Source organism: Chanodichthys erythropterus, chromosome 1 (genome assembly GCF_024489055.1).
Source record: "Chanodichthys erythropterus isolate Z2021 chromosome 1, ASM2448905v1, whole genome shotgun sequence".
Taxonomy (NCBI): domain Eukaryota; kingdom Metazoa; phylum Chordata; class Actinopteri; order Cypriniformes; family Xenocyprididae; genus Chanodichthys; species Chanodichthys erythropterus.
In genome coordinates this window covers 4,639,695-4,649,351 of record NC_090221.1, presented here as the reverse complement: position 1 = coordinate 4,649,351, position 9,657 = coordinate 4,639,695, and the positions used below count along the sequence as shown (strand labels likewise).

The following is a 9,657-nucleotide window of genomic DNA, read 5'->3' as shown; positions in this document are numbered from 1 at the left end:
TTTATTGTTATCTTTTAACGCTGAAGCATTATTTTATGGTATGTTTTTACAATTTCTCTGTGCATGTGTTTTATTGCTTAATAATGTTTTGTCTTTTTACTTATTGTGTTTTTCTGTGTTTTTAGCTATTGTAAAGCACATTGGACAATATAGATTGTATTTAATTGTGCTATATAAATAAATTGCCATTGCCATTTCGAAGACATAATGTTACTTTTGAATGTTGTGAAAAATTATTTTCATAATTTATGACATTTTTTCTTTTGTCAAATCAACTTCAATAATTAATGTTTCAGATAACAATATTCTGAGTTTCTGTTGATTAAACCAATCGCCTTCATTGTAATAACTCAAATTTTTAATTTCAATGAACTCAAAATTTTAAGACAACCAGGTAACTTACTTTTTAAAGGGTTAGTTCACCCAAAAATTCTGTCATTAATTACTCACTCTCATTTTGTTCCACACCCGCAAGACCTTCGTTCATCTTCAGAACACAAATTAAGATATTTTTGATAAAATACGATGGCTCAGTGAGGCCTGCATTGACAGCAAGTTAATTAACACTTTCAATGCCCAGAAAGTCGACATATTTAAGACAGTTCATGTGACTACAGTGGTTCAACCTTAATGTTATGAAGTGATGAGAATACTTTTTGTGCAGCAAAACAAAACAATATTCAACAATATCTAGAAGCTTTACAAATCTTTTGTTTCAAATCAGTGGTTCGGAGCTTGAATCAAACTGCTAAAGTCACGGTGAGAATTTTCATTTTTGGGTAAACTAACCCTTTTAGTTAAACCAACAATTATTATTATTTATTTTATTTTTTTTGTAGCATTTACAAATGTTAGACGAATGTCCAACTAAAACATTTCAGAAAAAAAAAAAACTAAAACATTCTAAAAACTATGTATAGATCAATAATGTTTTTCTGCTAACTTTTTTTAAGACCTTTGAATGATCATTTATTAATGTTGCTGGAAGAACATGTGTTCATAACTTTGAGAGGACCTTGCCTAAATGTAAAATATGTTTCCCATTCCCTGTTAGAAGGCCTATGTGTCATGGGGTTCATCTGTCTAATACTCAGTTTGTGCCAAAACTTTTTGGAGAGCATGTGAATCAACAATATATTACACAATGAAGGGAAAGTGATTTCAGTTTACACAAGAGAGGATTTCAGACTGCATCAGGTTGCACATTTATGATATATTAGCTATAGGCTTATATTAGTCCAGTCACAATAATTTCTGTTATTTATTGACTACCTGTTTCTGTGAGCTTAAGAGTTTCAATCAGAACCAGAAATGTGAAAGCAAATAAAAAAGTGCAATGACCTCACTGCAGGTTGTACCTTTGGCATCATTTTGATTTAAAGCAGCAATTACATTTTCAGTTTTAGTGAGTTTTTTTTTTTTTTTTTTTTTATAGTGTTCAATGGCACTTCTCATATAATAATAAAAAAGTTTGCAAAACAGTACAGAACTCTACTTTCCATTATGCCAATGCCAGTATCTTTCCACATGCACTGAAGCATGCTATTTACAGAAGTTTGTTTACATCTCAACCTATAAGGTTTCATGTCACGTCATGCCTGATGAGAGCATATCTAATTGCCAAGATTTTCATTTAGATATAAATGAAACATTATTTTCCAAAGAATGTTTGTGGTTTGTGAAAAACATATGGTTCGTTCAACCATATGTGAGTCATGGACACCAACACATTCCAGGCATTCCTCGATTTATAGGAAGAACTCAGCAGCCTCGTGATAAAGATATACACACTTTACCAGTTATATTACACAATAGTGAGAAATATGTCTGCAGCAAATTGTTTTAATCAGCTCATTATGGATTTTGCTGGACAAATCTATTTTCGTATATCTGTAACGCCCCCATATTCCCCTCCCTCACCGATTTATGTGAATGAGGCTGAAGTTACCTTTGCTTTTATCGATCGGACAAACTGTTAAATGAAGCTTACGGATGTTTAGCGTCAACATTTTAACAGTATCAATGCCGACGCTTGTGTGGAGATCTCCAGTGTAGATCCAGTCTGTTGTACAATGACAGTCTTTCATCTGGATGATTTTGTAGCAGGATGGATTGGAGGTGAGTTTTATTTGTTTTGTAAAAAGTTTCGTATGTTTAACATTACAAACAAACCTTTTTCGCAGATTAATATCGTGCGATTTAGCCTTTATTTATGCAGTTTTCTTGTTTGGTGAAGTAGGCTAGTTGATCTATTATCCTCGCGTCTACATGCAAAATAGATTTTCAATTAAACTACCACTTTAATCGATATTATCTGCATTTTGAGAAAGTTTTTTTTCTTGAAAATACTGCAAAATGGGAAAATAGTCAGTATAACGAGTCGAAAACCAAGTTTAACTGAGAGATGGCTTGAATCCGCGTGAGGGGCGTCTTTGTTTATGTTTATCAGTTAGCCTATGGGATGTAGGTTACATAAAATAATTCCATGTTTATTTTTCACGAAATTTGTGTCACATGTAGGCAGCATCAAGTGTTTCAAAAGGTATTTAACTTTGCGCTCTTGTAAACAACATTGGTCTACATTTTTCAGCCTTAAACGGGTTTTGGTTCTCCACTGAAATAAAAAGTGTCCTGTAAAGTCCTAATGTGCATGCCCATCCACCATGAAATGTTCAAAACAATGTGACTTATTCATGAAAAACGGGCACTGTGTTCTGCAAGAAGAGCCTCCTACAAAGCTATGCAGTGCATCTATCATTATCATTTACTTTGTACACTTTAGTTGCAACACTTTGAATTTATATAGCATACTGTTTTTGTTACAGGAGCATCCAGTGTGATTGTAGGACATCCACTTGACACAGTCAAGGTACCAAGTTTTGTCAAGCATTTTATGCAATGTAAGATTAGAAATGTATTTATAAATTATATATTCTCTAAAGGTTTTACACTCCAAGTTACTTCATAAGGCATCATTGTCCATTTTTACCCACTGGGATGGCATAACATTTTGTGTCAGCCCAGGGAATAATGAAAAATTCATTTCTGCTTGTTTACAGACTCGTTTACAAGCTGGCAAAGGATACAAGAATACTCTGCACTGTGTTCTAACAATCTATAAAAAGGAAAATGTAAGACTTTATATCTTTATAAAGTTACTGACAAACATTTTTTTTTTTTTTATAACCATTTCACAATTGCTCCAAAAGGCCAGAGAGCCTTGTATTTGTTGAGCCATTCTTGTTTTGCTGTACCTTCAGGCTCATAAACTTTAAGCATACAGTATGAAAACTTATTTACAGAATGAAAAGATGCATGACAGCATGGATCCAGATGAAAATAAAGATTTAAAGTTAACCATTGTTCAGAGATTGGAGAGTTAACTTGGAGTTATGGTAATTTAGGTTTATTTAATTTAGAATAGTTGTGTATTTTAGATCATTTAGCTTAGTCATATATAGTTTTTTCATCCTTTGAAATGTTGTTAATGATGATGTCACTTCTTAGAGTATTATTGAAGACACAATAAAACAAGTATTACAGCAATAAAATAAACAATAATCCCAAAGAAAATAGTGGTTAAATCCTTCTAATTGGAAAAAAAAAAAAAAAATACATCTGAAATATTTCCTAATAAATTGCTTTTTCATGTAAAATATTGCAGCATCTTGGGCAACACACACTCAAACACAAGTAGTAAAATGATTAAAAACAACCTATTTTTCTTAATTGTAAATAATTATGTATGATATATTAATACTGACCAAGTCCACCATTAAAATTCACAGTGTACAGGACAAAACTTGTGTAAATGGGCCCCCTCACCCCAAGCCCAATAAGTAGGTTATACCCTCATCACAGGGCCTGGGACTATGTTCCTAGTTGTCCCTGGGTGGGACTACATATCAAAAATCACCCCATTTATGTTATGAATAGGTACGTCCTTTTCTTGGAAGCAAAAGTAGACAATCTATGACAAAGACATCTCTCCCTTTTGTGTTGTCTTAGGTTACAGGCTTTTTCAAAGGACTGTCCTTTCCACTGGCTAGCATCACCCTCTATAACTCTCTGGTGTTCGGCTTCTTCAGCAACACACAACGCCTCATTAGCAGATATCGTTATGGTGACGGTAGACACCCTTGCAGCATGCTTGACTTGACCGTAGCGAGTATGTTGACCGGTCTGGTTTCAGTGGGGGTGGGCGCCCCTGTTGACCTTGTCAAAATTAGACTGCAGTTGCAAACCCAACCTGTTCTTGCAGGTAAGTTAGATTCTTGACATTTTAGCACCCTGGAGTCATGCATGGTGTAGGACTGAACATATTCATGTTAACCCTTTCATGCAGATGTCGACTTGAGTAGACAAGATGCGTTTATGTTTTTAACTGAAGAGATGCTGTATTAAACATGATACAGTAATAGCACAGTAATACTCTGTGTATTTAACAAACCAAGGAATAAAATGATATAAAATCATGTGAAAACTTCAATTATTTAAACGTAACTGGGTTTGTTCCCGTTCAACTACCAGGCAGAGAAGAACTTCATACAAATTGCTACTACTAGCAATCAGGTGTTTTCAAATCTCATCTGAAATGAGCAGTGTTGGGAGTAACACATTACAAGTAACGTGCATTACGTGATCAGGTTACTTTTTAAGTAATGAGTGAAATAATGAATTACAAGTAACATGCATCATGTTATCAGATTACTTTTTTTAAGCAATAAGTAATGAATTACAAGTAAAGTCCATTACGTGATCAGATTACTTTTTAAGTAATAAGTAATGAATTACAAGTAACGTCCATTATGTGATCAGATTACTTTTTTGATGTAATAAGTAAAGTATTGAATTACAAGTAATGTGCATTACATGATCAGATTACTTTGATGTAGCGAGTAATGAAATGCATTACAATTAACATGCATTACTTAATCAGATTACTTTTTGATGTAACGAGTAAAGTATTGAATTACAAGTATTGTGCATTACGTGATCAATTACGTTTTTGATGTTACGAGTAAAGTAACACATAAGACGCATTACGTAATCAGATTAGTTTTTTGTTGTAATGAGCAAAGTATTGAATTACAAGTAATTCTTACGTGATCAGAGTACTTTTTTGATGAAGTGAGTACTGTAATGCATTATGTAATGTGCATTATGTGATAAGATTACCTTTGTTGATGTTACAAGTAAAGTAACGCATTACAAGTAACATGCATTACGTAATCAGATTACTTTTTTGATGTAGCGAGTAATGTAATGCTTTACATGTAACATGCATTACTTAATCAGATTACTTTTTTGATGTAATGAGTAAAGTAACAAATTACAAGTAACATGCATTATACGATCAGATTACTTTTTTAAATAATATGTAATGCATTGCAATTAACATGCATTACTTAATCAGATTGTTTTGATGTAATGAGTAAAGTATTGAATTACAAGTAATGTGCATTACGTGATCAAATTACTTTTTTGATGTTACGAGTAAAGTAACACATTATAAGTAACATGCATTACGTAATCAGATTAGTTTTTTGATGTAATTAGTAAAGTATTGAATTACAAGTAATGTGCTTTATGTGATCAGAGTACTTTTTTGATGTAGTGAGTACTGTAATACATTATGTAATATGCATTACGTGATCAGATAACATTTTTGATGTTACAAGTAAAGTAACGCATTACAAGTAACACATTACGTAATCAGATTACTTTTTTGATGTAGCGAGTAATGTAATGCATTATACGTAACATGCATTACGTGATCAGATTAGTTTTTTGATGTAATGAGTAAAGTATTAAATTACAAGTAATGTGCTTTACATGATCAGAGTACTTTTTTGATGTTACGAGCAAAGTAATGCATTACAAGTAACATGCATTATGTAATCAGAAAACGTTTACTTTTACTTAAAACTGCAAATTACGATCTAATAACACAAATACACTTATTTACAGACAAAACAGCCACAACAGAACAACAGCCACAGTAATAGTATGAATTGTAGCTGAAATATAGCTAGTGATGCATAATGTCCAATTTAATGGACAGATGATTAGTCAGAATTTTATCCCAATCTAAAATCAATATTTGGAAATTTAACTCCTTAGATGTTACTTTTTTCTTTTCTTTTCATTTTTTATCTGTCTTTTTTAACTTGGCTTTTCTGACTGGCCGTTAGCCATCTTGGGAGGAAACAAAAATTCCACATACAAGGGTTTCCATTTGGTGGCAGTGTATAGGATGATTAACTAGTATTCACTGTAGTGGTTGATGTGCAACTATGCCATCAAAACCCATGCATAAGCAAGGAAATGGCTCTTTAATTAGCTGTCTACTGTAGTAACCTCTATGCTTGAAAGGGTTAAAGAAAAAAAAATCCTATGTAATGATTACTGAAAGCTAATCATTTACAAGGAAATTAACAATTGTGGAAAAAAATGTCTATAAAAAGACAAAAATACACACACACAGTATTGCTCATGTACTGTTTTGTGTGTTTTCAGAGAACTTTAACCTTGCTGGGAATGGGAGTGTCCCTCTTCGGTCAATGGGGATTCAGTCCCAGTTTATGTACAGAGGGCCACTGCACTGCATTAGTACTGTCCTGCAGAATGAGGGCATTCAAGGACTCTACCGAGGAGCAGGAGCCATGATATTGCGGGATGTACCTGGTTACACATTGTACTTCATACCCTACACATTATTCTGCAACTGGCTGAATCCTGCTGGCAGTGGCACACCTCATCCCTGCTGCGTATGGCTAGCAGGAGGTTTAGCAGGTAAATGACACATGAGATCTGTTCCAAAACCTGGCTTCTAACTAAAGTGGAACCTAATAAGTGACTGATTCAAAGCACTCAAACACAGTAGATTTCAATAGAATTTGATAGTAGCATGTTGCTAAGCTAACAACAATAGTCCAACAATAGTCAATTTAAAATATAATGAACTATTGTTTTATGAATTAAATTATTTCATGAATTATATCTATAATCAACATTTTCTTGTTTGGTCTGCCATCTTAGATGGGTTTTATGAACTTGTCGCAATACATTATAGGATTGCCTTCTCTCCAAAAGATACATGTAATGCTGCCTTGAAATGCATGATCCCCCCACATGCATTGTCACAGTCAGCACTGTGATTGACACAACCAATGAAATCTTCAGAATTGGCTGCGGGGCAGAGTTTGCTAGTTTAAGGGGAAAAAAATCATGCCATTAAAATGTGGCCAGATAGTATCTTAGAAAGGAAACTTTAAAATGCTCTCTACAGAGTTAGTTCACTAGGTTTAAGAGAGATGTTCTTTTCATGCCTACTCTCTTAAAAATAAAGGTTCCTTATTGGCATCAATGGTTTCATGGAGAGCCTTTAAAATCCATAGAAACTTTCCATTGGAAATAAGTTTCTTTATCATGAAAAAAAAAAAAAAAAGCTCTGTCAGAACCTCTGGATGACACCACACTATTTCTCAGCAGTCAGATTATTAAGTTTACTGTTGGCTGAGGAGAGTCCGAGGGTGGATTGTTTTGAGATTTCTCATTGTATTTCCCATGAATTTCTCTCCTATGGTTCTGGGAAGGGCCTGGTTTAACCTAAATATGACACTAGTGGGAGTCAAGCATTTTAAGGATACTCCACATGAGATTTCACTTATGCTGTTGTTCCACAGGATCCATCTCGTGGGTCACCGCCACACCTGCTGACGTGGTGAAAAGCAGGTTGCAAGCAGATGCAATGCAGCAGAGGAAATACAAGGGCATTGTGCATTGCATCATGCAAAGTTACAAAACAGAGGGAATACATGTAAGTTGCTGCGGATGTTACACAACTTTTAAGTAGGGTTCAAAACAAAGTTTTAATGCAGCAGCTGCAGGACTAGTTACAGTAGCTGCTTAATAGTTACATAAGTACAAGTAGGAGATACAAGTACACTGTCAAACAAGTTTGGTCAGGTAACCTGTGCTTCATGTGATCACATCTAAATATTTAAGTCAATAATCTTTGGAGTGCATCGATTTTGAGTATTACCTTTCATGTCGTGTACAATATAGCTGTTTGTGAATGTAAAAGCTCTGTAAAGATCAAAGTGCACGATAAATGAAAAGAGTAATTAAATAAAAAAATTATCGTGATAAATAAAATAGTTATAGTCTCTTAAAAGAAAGAATCTTTGAACAAAAACTGTTTTCACAAAGGTGTAATTTAAGAAATGTGGTTATGTGCAATGTATATTATGAAAAAAAAATATTTTTGAACTTGGAGGCATCAAACCTATTGTAGGAGACCCTCAAAATAAAATTAGGAACCTTTAAAATAACATAATAGTGGCACTTTAATATGAGCAAATCAACTTGACTATATTCATATATGCACTATATATTACACCAATAATTTGTATACTATATATTACAACTTAAGTAATTTTAAGGGTCAGATCAGATAAAATGAATAATAGAGCGCTTATAAAGGTCTGGTGTAAGTTAATTACTGTAAATGTTTAAACATGCTGATTCAGAGTTTTGTGAAATATGAATATAACACTGTTGCTTTTAATTTTTTTTTTTTTTTTTTTTTTGTCAATGCAGGTTTTCTTTCGTGGGGCGACTGTGAATGCTATCAGGGGATTTCCAATGTCTGCAACAATGTTTCTTGGTTACGAGCTTTCACTCCAGTTTTTCCGCAGTTTCTAAAAGACTCAAGCTGAAACAAGCTAATGCACATTACATTCTCCTGGAAATGATTTTAGAGCATTTGTGATTTTAATGGCAAGTAGACTTACATGTGGCATTTATTGCCATATATATAGTGAGTTCATTGTTGGTACAATGAAGAGCAGGGAAGTTTTTAGGTGTTTCTTATATTAAGAAAATAATGAAAATATATATATTTGGTCATATTTGGTTTGCTCAGATATTTTAATATATGATTATGCATTATCTGCATGTGAATGATTTTTAAAAATTTATTTTGCTAAAAATACCTGTCCTGTATATGTACTTTAAAGTGGTCACTATCATGCATTATCAGCTAACAAATCATTAGCCTGGGCTTAAATGTTTTTATCTGCTTTTTTCCATGTGCCTTTAAGATGATCTGCTAATGTAATATCATGCAAATGGGAATAAATCAAATTATATAGTGAACCTGTAATATAACGTGTCTGCCTACTTGTTTGTATGAATCACTTTCAAACTTATATGTATTCTACTTGTGTGTTTAAATGGGATTTTTTTTTTTTTTTTTAGAATAACCTCTTAAGATATGAAGTTTGATCTCAACTGTTTACACTCTGCTGGGTAAAAAACAACCCAAATTATAGCAGTTGGGTTAAATGTTTGCCCAACCTGCTGGGTAGTTTTATTTATCTCAACTATTGTTTAAACATTGCTGTGTTGTTTGCTTAAAATGAACCCAAAATAGGTTGGAAATCAACATATATTAATAAATTTAATGAATTAAGATGTCACCAGTATGGTGAAAAGCTTTAGTTGGGCTCTTGACCTTGACTTTTAATGTTAGTGTTTCTCTGGCAGCTGTAATGTTTATAGGACAGTTGTTATCGAGAGAAAAAAAAAAAAAAAAAAAAAAAAAAAAGTCAAGAGAAATACTGGGAATGATCTGTATTGATGAAATAATCA

The 9,657-nt window shown here is 33.2% G+C and overlaps 1 protein-coding gene across 1 annotated transcript; it reads left to right on the top strand.

The window, feature by feature from the left end:
- The first annotated feature begins 1,974 nt into the window (after positions 1 to 1,974).
- slc25a48 (solute carrier family 25 member 48) lies at positions 1,975 to 9,182 on the top strand. The gene is made up of 7 exons (XM_067366993.1): positions 1,975 to 2,118; positions 2,826 to 2,869; positions 3,060 to 3,131; positions 4,009 to 4,261; positions 6,520 to 6,795; positions 7,689 to 7,822; positions 8,605 to 9,182. The coding sequence occupies exons 1-7, from the start codon at positions 2,073 to 2,075 to the stop codon at positions 8,707 to 8,709; spliced, it is 930 nt and encodes a 309-aa protein (XP_067223094.1). The 5' UTR covers positions 1,975 to 2,072; the 3' UTR covers positions 8,710 to 9,182.
- Positions 9,183 to 9,657: the final 475 nt, after the last annotated feature.

Bases quoted from the DNA above. Each gene is read 5' to 3' on its own strand.
- slc25a48 (XM_067366993.1), top strand. From the start codon at position 2,073: ATGACAGTCTTTCATCTGGATGATTTTGTAGCAGGATGGATTGGAG. The intron at 4,262-6,519 runs GTAAGTTAGATT...GTGTGTTTTCAG, and splicing joins AACCCAACCTGTTCTTGCAG to AGAACTTTAACCTTGCTGGG. The intron at 6,796-7,688 runs GTAAATGACACA...GTTGTTCCACAG, and splicing joins GCTAGCAGGAGGTTTAGCAG to GATCCATCTCGTGGGTCACC.